This window comes from Scyliorhinus torazame, chromosome 2 (assembly GCF_047496885.1).
Source record: "Scyliorhinus torazame isolate Kashiwa2021f chromosome 2, sScyTor2.1, whole genome shotgun sequence".
NCBI lineage: Eukaryota > Metazoa > Chordata > Chondrichthyes > Carcharhiniformes > Scyliorhinidae > Scyliorhinus > Scyliorhinus torazame.
In genome coordinates this window covers 16,038,591-16,065,769 of record NC_092708.1, presented here as the reverse complement: position 1 = coordinate 16,065,769, position 27,179 = coordinate 16,038,591, and the positions used below count along the sequence as shown (strand labels likewise).

The 27,179-nt window shown below is 53.1% G+C and overlaps 1 protein-coding gene across 7 annotated transcripts in view; it reads left to right on the top strand.

Moving 5' to 3' along the window:
* spega (striated muscle enriched protein kinase a) overlaps positions 1-27,179 on the top strand; it is a 1,182,457-nt gene that overhangs the window by 575,017 nt on the left and 580,261 nt on the right. For all 7 annotated transcript variants that reach the window (XM_072468701.1, XM_072468720.1, XM_072468711.1 and 4 more), the window contains one exon: positions 306-506. In XM_072468701.1, the coding sequence (XP_072324802.1) occupies positions 306-506 (201 nt within the window). The remainder of the gene's footprint in view (positions 1-305; positions 507-27,179) is intronic.

Genomic DNA, 27,179 nt, shown 5'->3' with positions numbered 1-27,179 from the left:
TACCAGAAGCACATCAGGTTAAAGTCACGACTGTTATTAGTTTTAAATCACCAGGATCGATTTACAGTCTTTAGATTACAGAGAGAGACTAATACACCTGCTGGCTGTGACTGCAGCTATCCAGCTCTGAAAATGAAACTAAAACACACCCTGCAGCAAACAGCCTAAAACGAAAGTAAAAGGCTGACAGACAGCCCAGCTCCGCCCACTCTCTGACATCACTGCAGTAATAAACACCCATTTCTTAAAGGTACTCTCACATGACACGTGTGTTAATTGTAACCCACACTTTCCTTTTCTCCAAGGGGAGCGTTTTCTTGCGTTAAGAGGGTGACGGAGAAAAGCACCAAGCTGGACTACGCAGCCAAGTTTATTTCCTTCCGAGCCACTGCTCGGGAAGATGCGGTCAGGGAGTTGGAGATTCTGTCGCAAATGGACCACGAGAGGTTTGTCTACTTCCATGATGCGTTTGAGAAGAAGAACAGTGTCATCATTGTCCTGGAGCTGTATCCTTTCATTCCGCACCGTTCCGTTAGATCCGATTGGTTATTGTCACCACAGGGACGGTCTCCTTCTCCTACTTGATGGAGCGAAGGGTTACCGCTTAAGAATCCTTTGTGCAACGGATGTGGATATTGAAGGATCCAGTTGCTACTGAGTGAAAGAGAGCTCGCTTTTCAGGAGCAGCTGATATCTCAAAGTGTTTTACAGTCAATGAAGGATGTGCAACATGTAGTTAGTGTGCACTGCCCGTGTATTACATTTACTATGGTAAATCCCTGCCTGCTGGCTCCGCCCAGTAGGTGGTGTATAAAAGTGTCTGCTCTCCTGTGCTGCAGCCATTCTGGTTCCAAATACAGGAGGCACAACATCTTGTGCAATAAAGCCTCGCTTGTTCCACCATTCTCACCTTGTGGTAATTGACGGTGCATCAATTTATTGCACAAGATGTTGTGCCTCCTGCAATGTGACAATGACTCAGATAATCCGATTTTATGATGTTAAGTGAGGAATGAATTACTGGCGGGGATACTGGGCAGAATTCACCTCCTCACATGGAAAATGATGTCAAGGGATCTTTTCCATCCAAGGAGGAGATCGGACAGGCTCTCGGTTTCTCCTGTCTGATCCAAGAGACCACACTTCCCAGAGGGCAACAGGTGCTCAGTGGGAGGGTCAGCCTGAATTCAGCACTCATCTCTCAAGTGGGACTAGCTGGCTGGGAGCTGATAGTGTGCCAAGGCAGTCAGGGCCATAGCAGCATAGGAGGTAGATAGTTAAACTAATCGAAGCAGCCACAGGTGAACAACTGTGGAAAATTGAGGAGAGAAACAGCAGCTGCTGGATTCTGAGGTCAGAAACAAAATAGATTGAAATAGAAAGTGTAAGAGATGTGATATCAACAACGAAAGCACGCTTCCGGTTGCGGCTATGCGGAGCTAAGCCACACGATTCGGCAGCTCCCGCGAAGACAGACTTTCGGGCTTGATAGAACAGCCCCAACGGAACTTTTCACACAGCCAACCCGTGGGGAAGAGAGGAGAGAGGTCCCCCAATAACCTGTATGGACCGGACCCGCAGCGAAACAGCCAAAAAAACAGCACTGGAGCAGCGGGAGAAGAGGGGGAAAACAAACAAAATGGCGGCGGCCGGGGACAAAGAGGAGATGCAAGAATTCATCAAGCGCTGCTTCGAGGAGCTGCGCAAGGAGATGGTGGCGCCTATGCTGGCAATAATTGAAGGACTTGGGGCAACCCAGAAAGCCCACGAGGTGAAGATCCAGGACAAAGTGAGTGAGAATGAGGACGAGCTCTTGGGCCTGGCGGTGAGAGTGGAGCGGCACGAGGCGCTACACAAGACGTGGGCGGGAAGACTTGAAGACCTGGAGAACAGGTCGAGGAGAAACAATCTGAGGATCCTGGGTCTCCCAGAAGGAGTGGAGGGGGCCGACGCCGCGGCATATGTGGGCACAATGATTGGGACGCTGATGGGCGCGGAGGCTCCCCGGGGTTGCTGGAGCTGGAAGGGGGGCACCGGGTGCAGGCGAGGAAGCCCAAAGCAAACGAGCCGCCAAGGGCGATGGTGGTGAGATTTCACCGGTTCACAGACAGAGCGAGGGTCCTGAAATGGGCCAAGAAAGAGCGGAGCAGCAAGTGGGACAATGCTGAGATCAGAATATACCCGGACTGGAGCACGGAGGTCGCTAGGCGGAGAGCGGGTTTCAACCGGGCCAAAGCGGTGCTGCATCGGAAAGGAGTGAAATTTGGAATGTTGCAGCCAGCGCGACTGTGGGTTGCACATAACGGCCAACACCACTACTTCGAAACGCCCGAAGAGGCGTGGACCTTTATATTAACTGAAACGTTGGACTCTAATTGAGGGTTTGAGAGGGTGGGGGGTATTTGAGGGTTGAAGTATGATGGCGGTTGTATATAGGGGGGCAAGCACGCGCAGGGAATGTTATATGGGCTGGGGACGAGAGACAAGGCCGCAACCGAAACTGCGTCAGGGGGGGTGGGGCAGGCTCTGGAAAGCACGGGGTTCTTCTCCCGCGCGTGGGAAGAAAGGGGGGAGAGGGAGCGTAGGAACGTCTACTGATGGGGAGATTCCCACACGGGGGGGTCAAAGGGATGGCGGGGGACGCCGGGGTCAGCAGGCATCAGCTGACTTACGGGAGTGATATGGGGGGAGCAAAAAAGCTAGACAGGGATCTAGCGGGGGGGAGGGAAGGGGGGAGGGAGGGGGGGGGTGGAAACAGGGTTGCTGCTGCACTGGCCGAAAGGGAATGGGACACAGAAAAGGTGGCCGGGACAGAGGTCCCCCGGTTGGGGGCCTGGAGGGTGAGGGAGACGCGGACACGGGACTGGCCCAGAAAAGGAGATGGCTAGTTGGCGGGCGGGGGGGGGGGGGGGGGGGGGGGTGTGTGTGTGAGAGCCCCTCCAATCCGGCTGATAACGTGGAACGTGAGGGGCCTGAACGGACCGGTGAAGAGGGCTCAAGTGTTCGCGCGCTTGAAGGGACTGAAGGTAGACGTGGCTATGCTCCGAGAGACACAACTGAAGGTGGCGAACCAGGTCAGGTTAAGAAGGGGATGGGTAGGACAGGTATTTCACTCGGGACTGGACGCGAAAAATAGAGGGGTGGCAATTCTGGTGGGAAAACATGTGTCATTTGAGGCCAAGACTATCGTAGCGGACAATGGAGGGAGATACGTGATGGTGAGCGGTAGGTTGCAAGGGACGTGGGTGGTGTTGGTAAATGTATACGCCCCGAACTGGGATGATGCTGGATTCATGAAGCGCATGTTGGGGCGCATTCCGGACCTGGAGGTAGGAGGACTGATAATGGGAGGGGACTTTAATACAGTGCTGGATCCAGCACTAGACCACTCCAGATCAAGGACGGGAAAGAGGCCGGCGGCGGCCAGGGTGCTCAGGGGGTTTATGGATCAGATGGGGGGAGTGGGCCCGTGGAGGTTTGCAAGACCGCAGGCCAGGGAATTTTCTTTCTTCTCCCACGTGCACAAGGCATACTGCCGGATAGACTTCTTTGTGCTGGGCAGGGCGCTCATCCCGAGGGTGGAGGGGACGGAGTACTCGGACCATGCCCCGCACTGGGTGGAAGTGGGGCTGGGAGAGGAGAGGGACCAACGCCCGCTGTGGCGGTTGGATGTGGGACTGCTGGCAGATGAGGTGGTGTGTGGGAAGGTAAGGGGGTGTATTGAAAGGTACTTGGAGGCCAACGACAATGGGGAGGTGCGGGTGGGGGTGGTATGGGAGGTGTTGAAGGCGGTGATCAGGGGAGAGCTAATTTCCATTAGGGCTCATAGGGAGAAGACAGAGGGCAGGGAAAGGGAGAGGTTAGTGGGGGAGATTTTGCGAGTGGACAGGAGATACGAGAGGCCCCGGAGGAAAGATTACTTGGGGAAAGGCGACGGCTCCAGACGGAGTTTGACCTGTTGACCACGGGGAAGGTGGAGGCACAGTGGAGGAAGGCGCAGGGGGCGACCTACGAGTACGGGGAAAAGGCCAGTCGGATGCTGGCACACCAGCTCCGTGAGAGGGCGGCAGCGAGGGAAATAGGGGGAGTCAAAGATGGTGGGGGAGCCATGGCCCAGAGTGCAACGGAAATAAACAAGGTATTCAAGGCCTTCTTTGAAGAGCTGTACAGATCCCAGCCCCCGGGGGGGAAGAGGGAATGAGAAGATTCCTGGACCAACTGCGGTTTCCGAGGGTGGAGGAGCAAGAGGTGGCTGGTTTGGGGGCACCAATCGGATTGGAGGAGCTGAGTAAGTGTTTGGGGAGCATGCAGGCGGGGAAGGCCCCGAGGCCGGACGGGTTCCCGGTGGAGTTCTATAGAAAGTATGCGGACCTGTTGGCCCCGCTACTAGTGAGGACCTTTAATGAGGCAAGAGAGGAGGGGACCCTGCCCCCGACAATGTCAGAGGCGTAAATTTCCTTGATTCTGAAGCGAGACAAGGACCCACTGCAATGTGGATCGTACAGGCCGATTTCGCTCCTTAATGTGGACGCTAAGCTATTGGCAAAAGTGCTGGCCACGAGGATTGAGGACTGTGTCCCGGGGGTGATACATGAGGACCAGACGGGATTTGTAAAGGGCAGGCAATTAAATACGAATGTGCGGCGGCTCTTAAACGTGATAATGATGCCATCGGAGGAGGGCGAGGCGGAGATAGTGGCAGCCATGGACGCAGAAAAGGCCTTTGACCGAGTAGAGTGGGAGTACCTCTGGGAGGTGTTGCGTAGGTTTGGGTTCGGGGGAGGGTTTATTAGCTGGGTTAAGCTCCTTTACAGCGTCCCGGTGGCAAGTGTGGTGACGAACCGGCGGAGGTCGGAGTACTTTCGGCTGTACCGAGGGACGAGGCAGGGGTGCCCCCTGTCCCCCCCGTTGTTTGCATTGGCGACCGAACCCTTGGCCATATCACTGAGGGAGTCTAATAAATGGAGGGGTGTGGTCCACGGGGGAGAAGAACATCGGGTGTCACTATACGCGGACGACCTGCTGCTGTACGTGGCGGACCCAATGGAGGGGATGGTGGAGGTCATGCAGACTTTGAGGGAGTTTGGGGAGTTCTCGGGCTATAAGCTCAATGTAGGGAAGAGTGAGCTTTTTGTACTACAGGCAGGGGACCAAGAAAGAGGGATAGGGGACCTACCGCTGAGGAGGGCGGAGGGGAGTTTTCGGTATCTAGGGATCCAGATAGCCAGGAGCTGGGGGACCCTACACAAATTGAATCTGACAAGGTTGGTGGACCAAATGGAGGTGGACTTCAAAAGATGGGACATGTTGCCGCTCTCGTTGGCGGGTAGAGTGCAGTCGGTCAAAATGGTCCTTCCGAGGTTTTAGTTTGTGTTTCAGTGCCTCCCCATCATGATTACCAAGGGCTTTTTCAAGAGAGTAGGTAGGAGTATTATGGGGTTTGTGTGGGTGAACAAGACCCCGAGGGTAAGGAGAGGGTTCCTGGAGAGCAGTAGGGACCGAGGAGGGCTGGCGCTGCCAAACCTAGGGAGCTACTACTGAGCAGCAAACGTGGCGATGATCCGTAAGTGGGTTATGGAGGGAGAACGGGCAGCATGGAAGAGGTTGGAGATGACGTCCTGCAAAGGAACGAGCCTGGGGGTGCTGGTGATGGCACCACTGCCGCTCTTGCCATCAAAGTACACCACGAGCTCAGTGGTGGCGGCAACATTAAGGATCTGGGGCCAGTGGAGACGGCATAGGGGTGCAGTGGGAGCCTCGGTGTGGTCCCCGATCAGGGGTAACCACCGGTTTGTCCCGGGGAAGATGGACGGGGGCTTCCAGGGCTGGCACCGGGCGGGGATTAGAAGAATGGGGGACCTGTTCATCGACAGGACATTTGCGAGCCTAGGGGCACTGGAGGAGAAGTTTGAGCTACCCCCGGGAAATGCATTCAGGTATATGCAGGTGAAGGCTTTTGTGAGGCGACAGGTCAGGGAATTCCCGCTGCTCCCGACACAAGAAATTCAAGACAGGGTGATCTCGGGTGTATGGGTCGGGGAGGGCAAGGTTTCGGCAATACACCAGGAGTTGAAAGAAGAGGGGGAAGCGCTGGTAGAAGAGTTGAAGGGTAAATGGGAGGAGGAGCTGGGGGAGGAGATCGAGGAAGGTCTGTGGGCTGATGCCCTGGGTAGGGTTAATTCCTCCTCCTCGTGTGCCAGGCTCAGCCTGATACAATTTAAGGTGGTTCACAGAGCTCACTTGACGGGGGCGAGGTTGAGTAGGTTCTTTGGGGTAGAGGACCGATGTGGAAGGTGCTCAGGGAGCCCGGCGAACCATGTCCATATGTTTTGGTCATGCCCGGCACTGGAGTGATTCTGGAGGGGAGTGGCGGGAGCAATATCTCAGGTGGTGAAAGTCCGGGTCAAGCCAAGCTGGGGGCTAGCAATATTTGGAGTAGTGGACGAGCCGGGAGTGCAGGAGGTGAAAGAGGCCGGCATTCTGGCCTTTGCGTCCCTGGTAGCCCGGCGAAGGATCTTGCTAATGTGGAAGGAGGCGAAGCCCCCCCAGCCTGGAGGCCTGGATAAATGATATGGCTGGGTTCATAAAGTTGGAGAGGATAAAGTTCGCCTTGAGTGGGTCTGCGCAGGGGTTCTACAGGCGGTGGCAACCGTTCCTAGACTACCTCGCGGAGCGTTAGAGGAAGGTCGGTCAGCAGCAGCAGCAACCCTGGGAGCGGAGGACGGGGGACGAGAGATTGTTTGAGGGGACGGACGAGCGGGGGATAACATGGAGGGTGGGGGAAACTGGCACGAACAGGCGAGAGCCAGTGTATAAAGCTCTGTAAATATATCATCTTACCATGTATATATCTTGCTCAGGGCGATTTTGTGTTATTTTGTTACGGGGGGGGGGTTTATTGTTTGTATGGGGAAAACATTGTTTTGTTAAAAAACTTTAATAAATATATTTAAAGAAAAACAACGAAAGCACAATCACCCATTTTGTATGGGGACAGTGCAGAAGGAGCTTTACGCTGTATCTAACCTGTTGTGGTAGTCACCACTGATGTATATATCGTATATATAGGATGTTGATATAGGTGCTTTACGGTAAGGCCCCAGTACTCCAGGTACGGGGGTAAATCCCTGCCTGCTGGCTCCGCCCAGTAGGCGGAGTATTCCCGATTCCCCTTCGCCGTCCCATGCCCCAACATGACGTCTGCCACCGTCATCAAAGCCGTCAACACCACCTTCGCTCTGTTCGGCTTCCTCACCTACGTCCACAGCAACCGGGGCTCCTCATTTATGAGCAATGAGCTGTGCCAGTACCTGCTCAACAAGGGCATCGCCTCGAGCAGGACGACCAGCTACAACCCCCGGGGAAACGGGCAGGTGGAGCGGGAGAATGGGACGGTCTGGAGGGCCGTCCAGCTGGCCCTACGGTCCAGAAATCTCCCGGCCTCCCGCTGGCAGGAGGTCCTCCCCGACACACTTCACTCCATTCGGTTGCTCCTGTGCACCGTGACTAATGAAACCCCCCATGAACGTCTCTTTGCCTTCCCCAGGAGGTCCACCTCCGGGGTTTCGCTCCCGACATGGCTGACATTTTCGACTCCACAAGGTAGACCCGTTGGTTGAGAGGGTCCAGCTATTTCACGCCAACCCGCAGTACGCCTATGTAGCGGACCTCAACGGCAGCCAAGACACAGTCTCCCTCAGGGACCTGGCACCAGCTGGTTCCAACCCCCCCCCTGCCCCGGCGCCATCCTCCCTCCCCCCAGCACACCCCACCGCAGCCCCCTCTCCAGGACAATCCGTCCTCCCCTTGCTCCCACCCGGGGATGAAGAGGATTTTGACGCGCTCCCGGAGTCACCGAAGACCAAGCCGACACCGGAGTCGCCCCCAGCCTGCGGCGCTCTCAACGGCAGATCAAGGCCCCGGACCGCCTGAATTTGTTATATTATCTGTACTTTTAAAACACAACTTTCTGTATATAGTTCTCCACCACTCCCGCCGGACTCATTTTGTTAACGGGCTGAATGTGGCAGTCACCACTGATGTATATATTGTATATATAGGATGTTGATATAGGTGCTTTACGGTAAGGCCCCAGTACTACAGGTACGGGGGTAGATCCCTGTCTGCTGGCTCCGCCCAGTAGACGGAGTATAAATATGTGTGCTCCCAGTACAGCAGCCATTTTGTCAGCTGCTGTAGGAGGCCACGCATCGCAGTGTAATAAAGCCTCGATTACATCCTACTCTCGTCTTTGTGCAATTGATCGTGCTGTACCTGTCCTGGGTGTGTTTGATGGGGACAGTGTAGAGGGAGCTTTACTCTGTATCTAACCCCGTGCTGTCCCTGTCCTGGGAGTGTTTGATGGGGACAGTGTAGAGGGAGCTTCACTCTTGAATTTACATAGGTGATTTGGAGTTGGGGACCAAGGGCAATGTGTCCATATTTGCAGACGACACTAAGATAAGTGGTAAAGCAAAAAGTGCACAGGATACTGGAAGTCTGCAGAGGGATTTGGATAGGCTAAGTGAATGGGCTAGGGTCTGGCAGATGGAATACAATGTTGACAAATGTGAGGTTATCCATTTTGGTAGGAATAACAGCAAAAGGGATTATTATTTAAATGATAAAATATTAAAACATGCTGCTGTGCAGAGAGACCTGGGTGTGCTAGTGCATGAGTCGCAAAACGTTGGTTTACAGGTGCAACAGGTGATTAAGAAGGCAAATGGAAGTTTGTCCTTCATTGCGAGAGGGATGGAGTTTAAGACTAGGGAGGTTTTGCTGCAATTGTATAAGGTGTTAGTGAGGCCACACCTGGAGTATTGTGTTCAGTTTTGGTCTCCTTACTTGAGAAAGGACGTACTGGCACTGGAGGGTGTGCAGAGGAGATTCACTAGGTTAATCCCAGAGCTGAAGGGGTTGGATTACGAGGAGAGGTTGAGTAGACTGGGACTGTACTCGTTGGAATTTAGGAGGATGAGGGGGGATCTTATAGAAACATATAAGATTATGAAGGGAATAGATAGGATAGATGCGGGCAGGTTGTTTCCACTGGCGGGTGAAAGCAGAACTAGGGGGCATAGCCTCAAAATAAGGGGAACTAGATTTAGGACTGAGTTTATGAGGAACCTCTTCACCCAAAGGGTTGTGAATCTATGGAATTCCTTGCCCGGTGAAGCAGTTGAGGCTCCTTCATTAAATGTTTTTAAGATAAAGATAGATAGTTTTTTGAAGAATAAAGGGATTAAGGGTTATGGTGTTCAGGCCGGAAAGTGGAGCTGAGTCCACAAAAGATCAGCCATGATCTCATTGAATGGCGGAGCAGGCTCGAGGGGCCAGATGGCCTCCTCCTGCTCCTAGTTCTTATGTTCTTATGTATCTAACCCCGTGCTGTATCTGCCTGGGAGTGTTTGATGGGGACAGTGTAGAGGGAGCTTTACTCTGTATCTAACCCCATGCTGTACCTGTCCTGGGAGTGTTTGATGGGGGACAATGTAGAGGGAGCTTTACTCTGTATCTAACCCCGTGCTGTACCTTTCCTGGGAGTGTTTGATGGGGTCAGTGTAGAGAGAACTTTCCTCTGTATCTAACCCCGTGCTGTACCTGGCCTGGGAGTGTTTGATAAGGCCATTTTGCAAACGTCTGCCGCTTCACCACTGCCTCGGGGTCCAACACCGCGGCCTGCTACTCCTGGGTGCCGCCATCCTCTGTTCCCGGCTCGCTATTCGACACGTGCGACGCATGGGCGCCGCCATCTTTCATAGAATTTACAGTGCAGAAGGAGGCCATTCGGCCCATCGAGTCTGCACCGGCTCTTGGAAAGAGCACCCTACCCAAAGTCAACACCTCCACCCTATCCCCATAACCCAGTAACCCCACCCAACACTTTGGGCAATTTTGGACACTAAGGGCAATTTACCATGGCCAATCCACCTAACCTGCACATCTTTGGACTGTGGGAGGAAACCGGAGCACCCGGAAGAAACCCACGCACACACGGGGAGGACGTGCAGACTCCGCACAGACAGTGATCCAAGCCGGAATCGAACCTGGGACCCTGGAGCTGTGAAGCAATTGTGCTATCCACAAGGCTACCGTGCTGCCCTTTGATTATCCCCGGCCCGGCTTCCTTCACTTCCGGTCCGCCGCACGTCACTTCCGGTCCACCGCCGATCGTCGCTTCCGGACCTGCGCACTCGACCGAAATGCTGCAAACAACTGAGATGCAGCCAACGACAGCAACTTGGCCTCCAACAGCAGCCTACGACGCCTGGACGCCACCACCTTCTTCCGCAGGCCGCTCCCCGGATCCGGCACCCTTCTCCAACAGATCCACCATCGCATCCATCGTCCTCGACCAGGACCGACCGCATCAGCTCGCCAGATCCACCATGGAGATTCAGGTAAATTGTTTCACTGTTACCTGCCTCTTCGACAGCGGCAGCACGGAGAGCTTCCTCCACCCAGACACCGTGCGCCGCTGCTCCCTCAAGGTAGGTGGAGGCATATTTCCATGGCCTCCAACCCCCAGTCGGCCGAGGTTTCGGGCTACTGCGTCGTCACCCTCTCAGTGAACGGCGCGGTGTTCCAGGATTTCAAATTCATGGTCCTCATTCACCTCTGCGTCGTCGCGATCCTCGGCCTGGACTTCCAATGCCACCTGCGCAGCCTCACCTTGCATTTTAACGGCCCCCTCCCCCCCCTCACGGTCTCCAACCCCCAGTTCTTCCCTGATTCCCCCCCGGGTCCCACCTGTAGTCTCTCCACGCTCAGGATCCCCCCCCATCACTGTTTGCTAATCTCACCCCCGACTGCAAGCCCGTGGCTACTAAAAGTCGGCGTTACAGTTTCGGGGACCGCCAATTCATTCGAGCGGAGATGAAGCGCCTTCTCTCGGAAAAGATCATTGCTCCCAGCACCAGCCCCTGGCGAGCCCAAGTGGTGGTAGTCAAGTCTGGCGAGAAACACCGCATGGTCATTGACTACAGTCAGACCATCAACCGGTACACGCTGCTTGATGCGTATCCCCTGCCCCGCATATCTGACATGGTCAACCAGATTGCACAGTACCGGGTGTTCTCCACCATAGACTTGAAATCCGCCTACCACCAGCTCCCTATCCGCCCGGAGGACCGTAACTTCACGGCCTTCGAGGCGGACGGCCACCTCTACCACTTTCTTAGGGTACCCTTTGGCGTCACCAATGGAGTCTCGGTCTTCCAACGGGAGGTGGACCGAATGGTGGACCAGAACAGACTGCGGGCTACCTACCCGTATCTGGACAACGTCACCATCTGCGGCCACAACCAGCAGGACCATGACGTCAACCTCACTAAATTCCTCCAAACTGCCAAACGCCTCAAGCTCACGTACAACGAGGCAAAATGTGTTTTTGGCACCACCCACCTCGCCATACGTGGTGGAGAACGGTGTCCTCGGCCCCGATCCCGACCGTCTGCGCCCCCTTCTCGAACTCCCCATTCCCACCTGCCCCAAAGAACTGAGGCGATGCCTCGGACTCTTTGCCTACTATGCCCAGTGGGTGCCCGAGTACGCTAACAAGGCCCGGCCCCTCCTCCGTTCCCCCTCATTCCCCCTCCCGCCCGAGGCCTACCAGGCCTTCCACCTCCTAAAAACCGCTATCGCCAAAGCCGCCATGCATGTGGTAGACGAGTCTGCACCATTCCAAGTCGAGAGCGATGCCTCCGACTTTGCCCTGGGTGCCACCCTCAACCAGGCGGGCAGGCCCATCGCCTTCTTTTCCCGCACACTCCAAGGCCCCGAGATCCGCCACTCCTCTGTTGAGAAGGAGGCACAGGCCATAGTGGAAGCCGTCCGGCACTGGAGGCACTACCTGGCCGGAAAACCATTTACCCTCGTTACTGACCAACGATCAGTTGCGTTCATGTTCGACAACAAACAACGAGGTAAAATCAAAAATGATAAGATATTACGGTGGAGGATCGAACTCTCCACCTACAATTATAGTATCTTATACCGGCCAGGTAAGCTCAATGATCGTCCTGATGCCCTGTCCCGTAGTACTTGTGCCAACGCACAGGATGACCGGCTGCGGGCACTACATAATGACCTCTGTCACCCGGGCGTCAGGCGGCTCTACCACTACATCAAGGGCCACAACCTACCCTTCTCAGTCGAGGAGGTCAAGGCCATGACTAGGGACTGCCAAGTCTGTGCGGAGTGCAAGCCGCAATTCTACAAGCCAGACAAGGCGCACCTAATCAAGGCCACCCGCCCCTTTGAACGTCTCAGCATTAACTTCAAAGGGCCCCTCCCCACCCACAACCGCAACACGTACTTCCTCAATGTCATCGACGAGTACTCGCAGTTCCCCTTCGCCATTCCCTGCCCCGACACGACCTCCACCACCGTCATCAAAGCGTTGCACGACCTCTTCATGCTGTTCGGTTATCACAATTACGTTTACAGTGACCGGGGCTCCTACTTCATGAGTGAGGAGCTGCGTCAGTACCTGCTCGCCAGGGGCGTTGCCTCGAGCAGGACGACCAGCTACAACCCCCGGGGGAACGGACAGGTGGAGAGGGAGAACGCGACTGTTTGGAAGGCCGTGCTGCTAGCCCTCAAGTCCAAAGGCCTACCAGTCTCCCGTTGGAAGGAGGCCCTCCCTGCCGCACTCCACTCCATCCGGTCCCTTTTGTGTACTGCAACGAATGCTACCCCTCATGAGCGGATGTTTCTCTTCTCCAGGAGATCGGCATCCGTGACATCGCATCCGTCCTGGCTCCTGTCCCCGGGTGACGTCCTGCTCCGCAAGCACGTACGGACCTCTAAGGCGGAGCCCCTGGTGGAGGGAGTCCGTCTCCTTCACGCCAACCCACAGTACGCGTACATAGCATACACCGACGGGCGTGAGGAGACCGTCTCCATCAAGGACCTGGCCCCCTCTGGGGCCACTGCCGCCCCCGCCCCGCAACCTCCACCCCGCTCCCTCTCTGCTCCTGTCGATCCCTCGGTCTGTTACGACTCCGTGCCAGCCGCTGTCATCCCGCAGTTTCGCCTCGAGCCAGCCGAAGCGGTGGGGGATGTCATGCCGCCTCGCGACCCAGCACCACCGACCGCACGGATACCACCGGACACTACTTCAGCGCCGCAGCGCCGACGTTCAAAGAGATGAACCAATCCCATCGTTCGCCTCGACCTCTGACGACACGGAACCTCCTGATGGACTCTGTTCGTTACTCCCTGTTTGTTCACTGTGTTTGCTACTCCATTTTTTCACCTCGGACATTCTTCTAAACAAGGGGTGAATGTGGTGATACACCACTGTACTTCCCTAGCATTGTACATAGTTATATAATAGTTGTGTGTAACGTGGCCCTGTAATCCTGTGTATTGTACTGTAGCTCTGTAGAGGTTCAGTCACCTGTATGTAACCTGACCTGGCCACGGAGAGCTCCGCCTTGGCCACTCCCCCGGGAGTTAGGTATAAGACCCAGCTTCTGAGACCTGACCCATTTTGTCTGGGGTCGTCTGTGTCGGGTAAGCTTCCTATGTCGTGTATTAAAGCTTTGGTTAAAGTCTCACACGTCTTTGTGGTTCTTGACGCTTAGTGCATCATGGGTACAGTGTAGCGGGACCTTTACTCTGTATCTAACCCTGTGCTGTACCTGTCCTGGGAGTGTTTGATGGGGACAGTGTAGAGGGAGCTTTCATCTGTATCTAACCCCGTGCTGTACCTGTCCTGGGAGTGTTTGATGGGGACAGTGTAGAGGGAGCTTTACTCTGTATCTAACCCCGTGCTGTAACTGTCCCGGGAGTGTTTGATGGGGACAGTGTAGAGGGAGGCTTACTCTGTTTAAACCCCGTGCTATACCTGTCCTGGGCGTGTTTGATGGGGACAGTGTAGAGGGAGCTTCACACTGTATCTAACCCCGTGCTGTACCTGTCGTGGAAGTGTTTGATGGGGACAGTGTAGAGGGAGCTTTACTCTGTATCAAACCCGTGCTGTACCTGTCCTGGGAGTGTTTGATGGGGACAGTGTAGAGGGAGCTTTACTCAGTATCTAACCCTGTGCAGTACCTGTCCTGGGAGTGTTTGATGGGGACAGTGTAGAGGGAGCTTTACTTTGTATCTAACCCTGTGCTGTACCTGTCCTGGAAGTGTTTGATGGGGACAGTGTAGAGGTAGCTTTACCCTGTATCTAACCCCGTGCTGTACCTGTCCTGGGAGTGTTTGATGGGGCAGTGTAGAGGAAGCTTTACACTGTATCTAACCCCGTGCTGTACCTGTCCTGGGAGTGTTTGATGAGGTCAGTGTAGAGGGAGCTTTACTTTGTATCTAACACCGTGCTGTACCTGTCCTCGGAGTTTTTGATGGGGCAGTGTAGAGGGAGCTTTACTCTGTATCTAACCCCGTGCTGTACCTGTCCTACGAGTGTCTGATGGGGACAGTGTAGAGGGAGCTTTCCTCTGTATCTAACCCCATGCTGTACCTGTCCTGGGAGTGTTTGATAGGGTCAGTGTAGAGGGAGCTTTACTCTGTATCTAACCCTGTGCTGTACCTGTCCTGGAAGTGTTTGATGGGGACAGTGTAGAGGTAGCATTACTCTGTATCTAACCCCGTGCTGCAACTGTCCTGGGAATGTTTGATGGGGACAGGGTAGAGGGAGCTTTACTCTGTATCTAACCCCGTGCTGTACCTGTCCTGGGAGTGTTGGATGGGGACAGTGGAGAGGGTGCTTTACTCTTTTTAAACCCCGTGCTGTACCTGTCCTGGGCGTGTTTGATGGGGACAGTGTAGAGGGAGCTTTACTCTGTATCAAACCGCGTGCTGTACCTGTCCTGGGAGTGTTTGATGGGGACAGTGTTGAGGGAGCTTTACTCTGTATCTAATCCCGTGCTGTACCTGTCCTGGGAGTGATTGATGGGGACAGTGTAGAGGTAGCTTTACCCTGTATCTAACCCCGTGCTGTACCTGTCCTGGGAGTGTTTGATGGGGCAGTGTAGAGGGAGCTTTACTCTGTATCTAAACCCGTGCTGTACCTGTACTGGGAGTGTTTGATGGGGTCAGTGTAGAGGGAGTTTTACTCTGTATCTAACCCCGTGCTGTACCTGTACTGGGAGTGTTTGATGGGGTCAGTGTAGAGGGAGTTTTACTCTGTATCTAACCCCGTGCTGTACCTGTCCTGGGAGTGTTTGATGGGGCAGTGTAGAGGGAGCTTTACTCTGTATCTAACCCCGTGCTGTATCTGTACTGGGAGTGTTTGATGGGGACAGTGTAGAGGGAGCTTTACTCTGTATCTAACCCCGTGCTGTACCTGTCCTACGAGTGTTTGAAGGGGACAGTGTAGGGGGAGCTTTCCTCTGTATCTAACCCCATGCTGTACCTGTCCTGGGAGTGTTTGATGGGGTCAGCGTAGAGGGAGCTTTACTCTGTATCTAACATCGTGCAGTACCTGTCCTGGGAGTGTTGAATGGGGACAGTGGAGAGGGAGCTTTACTCTGGATCTAACCCCGTGCTATACCTGTCCTGGGAATGTTTGATGGGGACAGTGTAGAGGCAGCTTTACTCTGTATCTAACCTCGTGCTGTGCCTGTCCTGAGAGTGTTTGATGGGGACTGTGTAGAGGGAGCTTTACTCTGTATCAAACCCCATGCTGTACCTGTCCTGGGAGTGTTTGATGGGGACAGCATGGAGGGAGATTTACTCTGTATCTAACCCCGTGCTGGAACTGTCCTGGGAGTGTTTGATGTGGACAATGTAGTGGGGGCTTTACTCTGTATCTAACCCCGTGCTGTACCAGTCCTGGGAGTGATTGATGGGGACTGTATAGAGGGAGACTTACTCTGTATCTAACCCAGTGGGTTACCTGTCCTGGGAGTGTTTGATGGGGACAGTGTAGAGGGAGATTTACTCTGAATCTAACCCGGTGCTTTACCTGTCCTGGGAGTGTTTGATGGGGACAGTGTAGAGGGAGCTTTACTCTGTATCAAACCCCGTGCTGTACCTGTCCTGGGAGTGCTGGATGGGGACAGTGTAGAGGGAGCTTTACTCGGTATCAAACCCCGTGCCGTACCTGTCCTGGGAGTGTTTGATGGGGACAGTGTAGAGGGAGCTTTACTCTGTATCTAACCCCGTGCTGTACCTGTCCTGGGAGTTTTTGATGGGGTCAGTGTAGAGGGAGCTTTACTCTATATCTAACCCCGTGCTGTACCTGTCCTGGGAGAGTTTGATGGGGCAGTGTAGAGGGAGCTTTACTCTGTATCTAACCCCGTGCTGTACCTGTCCTACGAGTGTTTGATGGGGACAGTGTAGAGGGAGCTTTCCCCTGTATCTAACCCCATGCTGTACCAGTCCTGGGAGTGTTTGATGGGGTCAGTGTAGAGGGAGCTTTACACTGTATCTAACCCCGTGCTGTACCTGTCCTGAGAGTGATGGGGACAGTGTAGAGGGAACTTTACTTTGTATCTAACCCCGCGCTGTACCTGTCCTGGGAGTGTTTGATGGGGACAGTGTAGAGGGAGCTTGACTCTGTATCTAACCCCGTGCTGTACCTGTCCGGGAGTGTTTGATGGGGACAGTGTAGAGGGAGCTTTACTCTGTTGATAACCCCGTGCTGTAACTGTCCTGGGCGTGTTTGATTGGGACAGTGTAGAGGGAGCTTTACTCTGTATCTAACCCCGTGCTGTACCTGTCGTGGGAGTGTTTGATGGGTACAGTGTGGAGGGAGATTTACTCTGTATCTAATCCTGTGCTGTACCTGTCCTGGGAGTGTTTGATGGGGACAGTGTAGTGGGAGACTTACTCTGTATCTAACCCCGTGCTGTAACTGTCCTGGGATTGTTTCATGGGGAGAGTGTAGAGGGAGCATTTTTCTGTATCTAACCCCGTGCTGTACCTGTACTGGGAGTGTTTGATAGGGACAGTGTGGAGGGAGCTTTCCTCTGTATCTAACCCCATGCTGTACCTGTCCTGGGAGTGATTGATGGGGTCAGTGTAGAGGGAGCTTTACTCTGTATCTAACCCCGTGCTGCACCTGTCCTGGGAATGTTTGATGGGGACAGGGTAGAGGGAGCTTTACTCTGTATCTAACACCGCGCAGTACCTGTCCTGGGAGTGTTGGATGGGGACAGTGGAGAGGGAGCTTTACTCTGGATCTAACCCCGTGCTGTACCTGTCCTGGGAGTGTTTGATGGGGACAGTGTAGAGCGAGATTTACTCTGAATCTAACCCGGTGCTGTACATGTCCTGGGAGTGTTTGATGGGGACAGTGTTGAGGGAGCTTTACTCTGTATCTAACCCCATGCTGTTCCTGCCCTGGGAGTGTTTGATGGGGACAGTGTAGAGAGAGCTTTACTCTGTATCTAACCATGCTGTACATGCCCTGGGAGTGTTTGATGAGGACAGTGTAGAGGGAGCTTTACTCTGTTTACAACCCCGTGCTGTACCTGTCCTGGGCGTCTTTGATGGGGACAGTGTAGAGGCAGCTTTACTTTGTATCTAACCCCACGCTGTACCTGTCCTGGGAGTGTTTGATGGGGACAGTGTAGAGGGAGCTTTCCTCTGTATCTAACCCCATGCTGTACCTGTCCTGGGAGTGTTTGATGGGTTCAGTGTAGAGGGAGCTTTACTCTGTATCTAATCCCGTGCTGCACCTGTCCTGGGAGGGTTTGATGGGGACAGTGTAGAGGGAGCTTTACTCTGTATCTAACCCCGTGCTGTACCTGTCCTGAGAGTGTTTGATAGGGACAGTGAAGAGGGAGCTTTACTTTGTATCTAACCCCGCGCTGTACATGTCCTGGGAGTGTTTGATGGGGACAGTGTAGAGGGAGCTTTACTCTGTATCTAACCCCGTGCTGTACCTGTCCTGGGAATGTTTGATGGGGACAGTGTAGAGGGAGCTTTACTCTGTTTATAATCCCGTGCTGTACCTGTCCTACGAGTGTTTGATGGGGACAGTGTAGAGGGAGCTTTACTCTGTATCTAACATCGTGCAGTACCTGTCCTGGGAGTGTTTGATGGGGTCAGTGTAGAGGGAGCTTTACTCTGTATCTATCCCCGTGCTGTACCTGTAGCTGGAGTGTTTGATGGGTACAGTTTGGAGGGACCTTTACTCTGTATCTAATCCTGTGCTGTACCTGTCCTGGGAGTGTTTGATGGGGACAGTGTAGAGGGAGCTTTACTCTGTATCTAACCCCGTGCTGTACCTGTCCTACGAGTGTTTGATGGGGACAGTCTAGGGGGAGCTTTCCTCTGTATCTAACCCCATGCTGTACCTGTCCTGGGAGTGTTTGATGGGGTCAGTGTAGAGGGAGCTTTACTCTGTATCTAACATCGTGCAGTACCTGTCCTGGGAGTGTTGAATGGGGACAGTGGAGAGGGAGCTTTACTCTGGATCTAACCCCGTGCTATACCTGTCCTGGGAATGTTTGATGGGGACAGTGTAGAGGCAGCTTTACTCTGTATCTAACCTCGTGCTGTACCTGTCCTGAGAGTGTTTGATGGGGACTGTGTAGAGGGAGCTTTACTCTGTATCAAACCCCATGCTGTACCTGTCCTGGGAGTGTTTGATGGGGACAGCATGGAGGGAGATTTACTCTGTATCTAACCCCGTGCTGGAACTGTCCTGGGAGTGTTTGATGTGGACAATGTAGTGGGGGCTTTACTCTGTATCTAACCCCGTGCTGTACCAGTCCTGGGAGTGATTGATGGGGACTGTATAGAGGGAGACTTACTCTGTATCTAACCCAGTGGGTTACCTGTCCTGGGAGTGTTTGATGGGGACAGTGTAGAGGGAGATTTACTCTGAATCTAACCCGGTGCTTTACCTGTCCTGGGAGTGTTTGATTAGGACAGTGTTGAGGGAGCTTTACTCTGTATCTAACCCCGTGCTGTACCTGTCGTGGGAGTGTTTGATGGGGACAGTGTAGAGGGAGCTTTACTCTGTATCAAACCCCGTGCTGTACCTGTCCTGGGAGTGCTGGATGGGGACAGTGTAGAGGGAGCTTTACTCTGTATCTAACCCCGTGCTGTACCTGTCCTACGAGTGTTTGATGGGGACAGTGTAGAGGGAGCTTACCCCTGTATCTAACCCCATGCTGTACCAGTCCTGGGAGTGTTTGATGGGGTCAGTGTAGAGGGAGCTTTACACTGTATCTAACCCCGTGCTGTACCTGTCCTGAGAGTGATGGGGACAGTGTAGAGGGAACTTTACTTTGTATCTAACCCCGCGCTGTACCTGTCCTGGGAGTGTTTGATGGGGACAGTGTAGAGGGAGCTTGACTCTGTATCTAACCCCGTGCTGTACCTGTCCGGGAGTGTTTGATGGGGACAGTGTAGAGGGAGCTTTACTCTGTTGATAACCCCGTGCTGTAACTGTCCTGGGCGTGTTTGATTGGGACAGTGTAGAGGGAGCTTTACTCTGTATCTAACCCCGTGCTGTACCTGTCGTGGGAGTGTTTGATGGGTACAGTGTGGAGGGAGATTTACTCTGTATCTAATCCTGTGCTGTACCTGTCCTGGGAGTGTTTGATGGGGACAGTGTAGTGGGAGACTTACTCTGTATCTAACCCCGTGCTGTAACTGTCCTGGGATTGTTTCATGGGGAGAGTGTAGAGGGAGCATTTTTCTGTATCTAACCCCGTGCTGTACCTGTACTGGGAGTGTTTGATAGGGACAGTGTGGAGGGAGCTTTCCTCTGTATCTAACCCCATGCTGTACCTGTCCTGGGAGTGATTGATGGGGTCAGTGTAGAGGGAGCTTTACTCTGTATCTAACCCCGTGCTGCACCTGTCCTGGGAATGTTTGATGGGGACAGGGTAGAGGGAGCTTTACTCTGTATCTAACACCGCGCAGTACCTGTCCTGGGAGTGTTGGATGGGGACAGTGGAGAGGGAGCTTTACTCTGGATCTAACCCCGTGCTGTACCTGTCCTGGGAGTGTTTGATGGGGACAGTGTAGAGCGAGATTTACTCTGAATCTAACCCGGTGCTGTACATGTCCTGGGAGTGTTTGATGGGGACAGTGTTGAGGGAGCTTTACTCTGTATCTAACCCCATGCTGTTCCTGCCCTGGGAGTGTTTGATGGGGACAGTGTAGAGAGAGCTTTACTCTGTATCTAACCATGCTGTACATGCCCTGGGAGTGTTTGATGAGGACAGTGTAGAGGGAGCTTTACTCTGTTTACAACCCCGTGCTGTACCTGTCCTGGGCGTCTTTGATGGGGACAGTGTAGAGGCAGCTTTACTTTGTATCTAACCCCACGCTGTACCTGTCCTGGGAGTGTTTGATGGGGACAGTGTAGAGGGAGCTTTCCTCTGTATCTAACCCCATGCTGTACCTGTCCTGGGAGTGTTTGATGGGTTCAGTGTAGAGGGAGCTTTACTCTGTATCTAATCCCGTGCTGCACCTGTCCTGGGAGGGTTTGATGGGGACAGTGTAGAGGGAGCTTTACTCTGTATCTAACCCCGTGCTGTACCTGTCCTGAGAGTGTTTGATAGGGACAGTGAAGAGGGAGCTTTACTTTGTATCTAACCCCGCGCTGTACATGTCCTGGGAGTGTTTGATGGGGACAGTGTAGAGGGAGCTTTACTCTGTATCTAACCCCGTGCTGTACCTGTCCTGGGAATGTTTGATGGGGACAGTGTAGAGGGAGCTTTACTCTGTTTATAATCCCGTGCTGTACCTGTCCTGGGCGTGTTTGATGGTGACAGTGTAGAGGGAGCTTTACTCTGTATCTATCCCCGTGCTGTACCTGTAGCTGGAGTGTTTGATGGGTACAGTTTGGAGGGACCTTTACTCTGTATCTAATCCTGTGCTGTACCTGTCCTGGGAGTGTTTGATGGGGACAGTGTTGAGGGAGCTTTACTCTCTATCTAACCGCGTGCTGTACCTGTCCTGGGAGTGTTTGATGGGGACAGTATAGTGGGAGACTTACTCTGTATCTAACCCCGTGCTGTAACTGTCCTGGGATTGTTTCATGGGGAGAGTGTAGAGGGAGCTTTTTTCTATATCTTGCCCCGTGCTGTACCTGTCTTGGGAGTGTTTGATGGGGTCAGTGTAGAGGGAGCTTTCCTCTGTATCTAACCCCATGCTGAACCTGTCCTGGGAGTGTTTGATGGGGTCAGTGTAGAGGGAGCTTTCCTCTGTATCTAACCCCGTGCTGCACCTGTCCAGGGAATGTTTGATGGGGACAGGGTATAGGGAGCTTTACTCTGTATCTAATACCGCGCAGTACCTGTCTTGGGAGTGTTGGATGGGGACAGTGGAGAGGTAGCTTTACTCTGAATCTAACCCCGTGCTGTACCTGTCCTGAGAGTGATGGGGACAGTGTAGAGGGAGCATTACTTTGTATCTAACCCCGCGCTGTACCTGTCCTGGGAGTGTTTGATGGGGACAGTGTAGAGGGAGCTTTACTCTGTATCTAACCCCGTGTTGTACCTGTCCTGGGAGTGTTTGATGGGGACAGTGTAGAGGGAGCTTTACTCTGTATCTAACCCCGTGCTGTACCTGTCCTGAGAGTGATGGGGACAGTGTAGAGGGAGCATTACTTTGTATCTAACCCCGTGCTGTACCTGTCCTGGGCGTGTTTGATGGGGACAGTGTAGAGGGAGCTTTACTCTGTATCTAACCCCGTGCTGTACCTGTCCTGAGAGTGATGGGGACAGTGTAGAGGGAGCATTACTTTGTATCTAACCCCGTGCTGTACCTGGCGTGGGAGTGTTTGATGGGTACAGTGTGGAGGGAGCTTTACTCTATATCTAATCCTGTGCTGTACCTGTCCTGGGAGTGATTGATGGGGACAGTGTTGAGGGAGCATTACTCTGTATCTAACCCCGTGCTGTACCTCCCCTGGGAGTGTTTGACGGGGACAGTGTAGTGGGAGACTTACTCTGTATCTAACCCCGTGCTGTAACTGTCCTGGGATTGTTTCATGGGGAGAGTGTAGAGGGAGCTTTTTTCTGTATCTAACCCCGTGCTGTATCTGTCCTGGGAGTGTTTGATGGGGACAGTGTGGAGGGAGCTTTCCTCTGTATCTAACGCCATGCTGTACCTGTCCTGGGAGTGTTTGATGGGATCAGTGTAGAGGGAGCTTTACTCTGTATCTAACCCCGTGCTGCACCTGTCCTGGGAGTGTTTGATGGGGACAGTGTAGAGGGAGCTTTACTCAGTATCTAACCCCGTGCTGTACCTGTCCTGAGAGTGTTTGATAGGGACAGTGAAGAGGGAGCTTTACTTTGTATCTAACCCCGCGCTGTACCTGTCCTGCGAGACTTTGATGAGGACAGTGTAGAGGCAGCTTTACTCTGTATCTAACACCCTGCTGCACCTGTCCTGTGAGTGTTTGATGGGGACAGTGTAGAGGGAGATTTACTCTGTATCAAACCCCGTGCTGTACCTGTCCTGGAAATGTTTGATGGGGACAGTGTAGAGGGAGCTTTTCTCTGTTTACAACCCCGTGCTGTACCTGCACTGGGCTTGTTTCATGCGGACAGTGTAGAGGGAGCTTCACACTGTATCTAACCCCGTGCTGTACCTGTCGTGGGAGTGTTTGATGGGGACAGTGTAGAGGGAGCTTTACTCTGTATCAAACCCCGTGCTGTACCTGTCCTGGGAGTGTTTGATGGGGACAGTGTTGAGGGAGCTTTACTCTGTATCTAACCCCGTGCTGTACCTGTCCTGGGAGTGCTGGATGGGGACAGTGTAGAGGGAGCTTTACTCGGTATCAAACCCCGTGCTGTACCTGTCCTGGGAGTGTTTGATGGGGACAGTGTAGAGGGAGCTTTACTCTGTATCTAACCCCGTGCTGTACCTGTCCTGGGAGTTTTTGATGGCGTAAGTATAGAGGGAGCTTTACTCTGTATCTAACCCCGTGCTGTACCTGTCCTACGAGTGTTTGATGGGGACAGTGTAGACGGAGCTTTCCTCTGTATCTAACCCCATGCTGTACCAGTCCTGGGAGTGTTTGATGGGGTCAGTGTAGAGGGAGCTTTACTCTGTATCTAACCCCGTGCTGCACCTGTCCTGGGAGTGTTTGATGGGGACAGTGTAGTGGGAGCTTTACTCTGTATCTAACCCCGTGCTGTACCTGTCCTGAGAGTGATGGGGACAGTGTAGAGGGAGCTTTACTTTGTATCTAACCCCGCGCTGTACCTGTCCTGGGAGTGTTTGATGGGGACAGTGTAGAGGGAGCTTTACTCTGTATCTAACCCCGTGCTGTACCTGTCCGGGAGTGTTTGATGGGGACAGTGTAGAGGGAGCTTTACTCTGTTTATAACCCCGTGCTGTAACTGTCCTGGGCGTGTTTGATGGGGACAGTGTAGAGGGAGCTTTACTCTGTATCTAACCCCGTGCTGTACCTGTCGTGGGAGTGTTTGATGGGTACAGTGTGGAGGGAGCTTTACTCTGTATCTAACCCCGTGCTGTTCCTCTCCTGGGAGTGTTTGACGGGGACAGTGTAGTGGGAGACTTACTCTGTATCTAACCCCGTGCTGTAACTGTCCTGGGATTGTTTCATGGGGTGAGTGTAGAGAGAGCTTTACTCTGTATCTAACCATGCTGTACATGTCCTGGGAGTGTTTGATATGGACAGTGTAGAGGGAGCTTTACTCTGTATCTAACCACGTGCTGTACCTGTCCTGCGAGTGTTTGATGAGGAAAGTGTAGAGGGAGCTTTACTCTGTTTACAACCCCGTGCTGTACCTGTCCTGGGCGTGTTTGATGGGGACAGTGTAGAGGCAGCTTTACTTTGTATCTAACCCCACGCTATACCTGTCCTGGGAGTGTTTGATGGGGACAGTGTAGAGGGAGCTTTCCTCTGTATCTAACCCCATGCTGTACCTGTCCTGGGAGTGTTTGATGGGGTCAGTGTAGAGGGAGCTTTACTCTGTATCTAATCCCGTGCTGCACCTGTCCTGGGAGTGTTTGATGGGGACAGTGTAGAGGGAGCTTTACTCTGTATCTAACCCCGTGCTGTACCTGTCCTGAGAGTGTTTGATAGGGACAGTGAAGAGGAAGCTTTACTTTGTATCTAACCCCACGCTGTACATGTCCTGGGAGTGTTTGATGGGGACAGTGTAGAGGGAGCTTTACTCTGTATCTAACCCCTTGCTGTACCTGTCCTGGGAATGTTTGATGGGGACAGTGTAGAGGGAGCTTTACTCTGTTTATAATCCCGTGCTGTACCTGTCCTGGGCGTGTTTGATGGGGACAGTGTAGAGGGAGCTTTACTCTGTATCTATCCCCGTGCTGTACCTGTCGCTGGAGTGTTTGATGGGTACAGTTTGGAGGGAGCTTTACTCTGTATCTAATCCTGTGCTGTACCTGTCCTGGGAGTGTTTGATGGGGACAGTGTTGAGGGAGCTTTACTCTGTATCTAACCGCGTACTGTACCTGTCCTGGGAGTGTTTGATGGGGACAGTATAGTGGGAGACTTACTCTGTATCTAACCCCGTGCTGTAACTGTCCTGGGATTGTTTCATGGGGAGAGTGTAGAGGGAGCTTTTTTCTATATCTAGCCCCGTGCTGTACCTGTCTTGGGAGTGTTTGATGGGGTCAGTGTAGAGGGAGCTTTCCTCTGTATCTAACCCCATGCTGAACCTGTCCTGGGAGTGTTTGATGGGGTCTGTGTAGAGGGAGCTTTCCTCTGTATCTAACCCCGTCCTGCACCTGTCCTGGGAATTTTTGATGAGGACAGGGTAGAGGGAGCTTTACTCTGTATCTAATCCTGTGCTGTACCTGTCCTGGGAGTGATTGATGGGGACAGTGTTGAGGGAGCATTACTCTGTATCTAACCCCGTGCTGTACCTCTCTTGGGAGTGTTTGACGGGGACAGTGTAGTGGGAGACTTACTCTGTATCTAACCCCGTGCTGTACCTGTCCTGAGAGTGTTTGATTGGGACAGTGAAGAGGGAGCTTTACTTTGTATCTAACCCCGCGCTGTACCTGTCCTGCGAGTGTTTGATGAGGACAGTGTAGAGGCAGCTTTACTCTGTATCTAACACCCTGCTGCACCTGTCCTGGGAGTGTTTGATGGGGACAGTGTAGAGGGAGATTTACTCTGTATCAAACCCCGTGCTGTACCTGTCCTGGAAGTGTTTGATGTGGACAGTGTAGAGGGAGCTTTTCTCTGTTTACAACCCCGTGCTGTACCTGCACTGGGCTTGTTTCATGCGGACAGTGTAGAGGGAGCTTCACACTGTATCTAACCCCGTGCTGTACCTGTCGTGGGAGTGTTTGATGGGGACAGTGTAGAGGGAGCTTTACTCTGTATCAAACCCCGTGCTGTACCTGTCCTGTGAGTGCTGGATGGGGACAGTGTAGAGGGAGCTTTACTCGGTATCAAACCCCGTGCTGTACCTGTCCTGGGAGTGTTTGATGGGGACAGTGTAGAGGGAGCTTTACTCTGTATCTAACCCCGTGCTGTACCTGTCCTGGGAGTTTTTGATGGGGTCAGTGTAGAGGGAGCTTTACTCTATATCTAACCCCGTGCTGTACCTGTCCTGGGAGTGTTTGATGGGGCAGTGTAGAGGGAGCTTTACTCTGTATCTAACCCCGTGCTGTACCTGTCCTACGAGTGTTTGATCGGGACAGTGTAGAGGGAGCTTTCCTCTGTATCTAACCCCATGCTGTACCAGTCCTGGGAGTGTTTGATGGGGTCAGTGTAGAGGGAGCTTTACTCTGTATCTAACCCCGTGCTGCACCTGTCCTGGGAGTGTTTGATGGGGACAGTGTAGAGGGAGCTTTACTCTGTATCTAACCCCGTGCTGCACCTGTCCTGAGAGTGATGGGGACAGTGTAGAGGGAGCTTTACTTTGTATCTAACCCCGCGCTGTACCTGTCCTGGGAGTGTTTGATGGGGACAGTGTAGAGGGAGCTTTACTCTGTATCTAACCCCGTGCTGTACCTGTCCTGAGAGTGTTTGATGGGGACAGTGAAGAGGGAGCTTTACTTTGTATCTAACCCCGCGCTGTACCTGTCCTGCGAGTGTTTGATGAGGACAGTGTAGAGGCAGCTTTACTCTGTATCTAACACCCTGCTGCACCTGTCCTGGGAGTGTTTGATGGGGACAGTGTAGAGGGAGATTTACTCTGTATCAAACCCCGTGCTGTACCTGTCCTGGAAGTGTTTGATGGGGACAGTGAAGATGAGCTTTTCTCTGTTTACAACCCCGTGCTGTACCTGCACTGGACTTGTTTCATGCGGACAGTGTAGAGGGAGCTTCACACTGTATCTAACCCCGTGCTGTACCTGTCGTGGGAGTGTTTGATGGGGACAGTGTAGAGGGAGCTTTACTCTGTATCAAACCCCGTGCTGTACCTGTCCTGGGAGTGCTGGATGGGGACAGTGTAGAGGGAGCTTTACTCGGTATCAAACCCCGTGCTGTACCTGTCCTGGGAGTGTTTGATGGGGACAGTGTAGAGGGAGCTTTACTCTATATCTAACCCCGTGCTGTACCTGTCCTGGGAGTGTTTGATGGGGCAGTGTAGAGGGAGCTTTACTCTGTATCTAACCCCGTGCTGCACCTGTCCTGGGAGTGTTTGATGGGGACAGTGTAGTGGGAGACTTACTCTGTATCTAACCCCGTGCTGTAACTGTCCTGGGATTGTTTCATGGGGAGAGTGTAGAGAGAGCTTTACTCTGTATCTAACCATGCTGTACATGTCCTGGGAGTGTTTGATATGGACAGTGTAGAGGGAGCTTTACTCTGTATCTAACCACGTGCTATACCTGTCCTGCGAGTGTTTGATGAGGAAAGTGTAGAGGGAGCTTTACTCTGTTTACAACCTCGTGCTGTACCTGTCCTGGGCGTGTTTGATGGGGACAGTGTAGAGGCAGCTTTACTTTGTATCTAACCCCACGCTGTACCTGTCCTGGGAGTGTTTGATGGGGACAGTGTAGAGGGAGCTTTCCTCTGTATCTAACCCCATGCTGTACCTGTCCTGGGAGTGTTTGATGGGGTCAGTGTAGAGGGAGCTTTACTCTGTATCAAATCCCGTGCTGCACCTGTCCTGGGAGTGTTTGATGGGGACAGTGTAGAGGGAGCTTTACTCTGTATCTAACCCCGTGCTGTACCTGTCCTGAGAGTGTTTGATAGGGACAGTGAAGAGGGAGCTTTACTTTGTATCTAACCCCGCGCTGTACATGTCCTGGGAGTGTTTGATGGGGACAGTTTAGAGGGAGCTTTACTCTGTATCTAA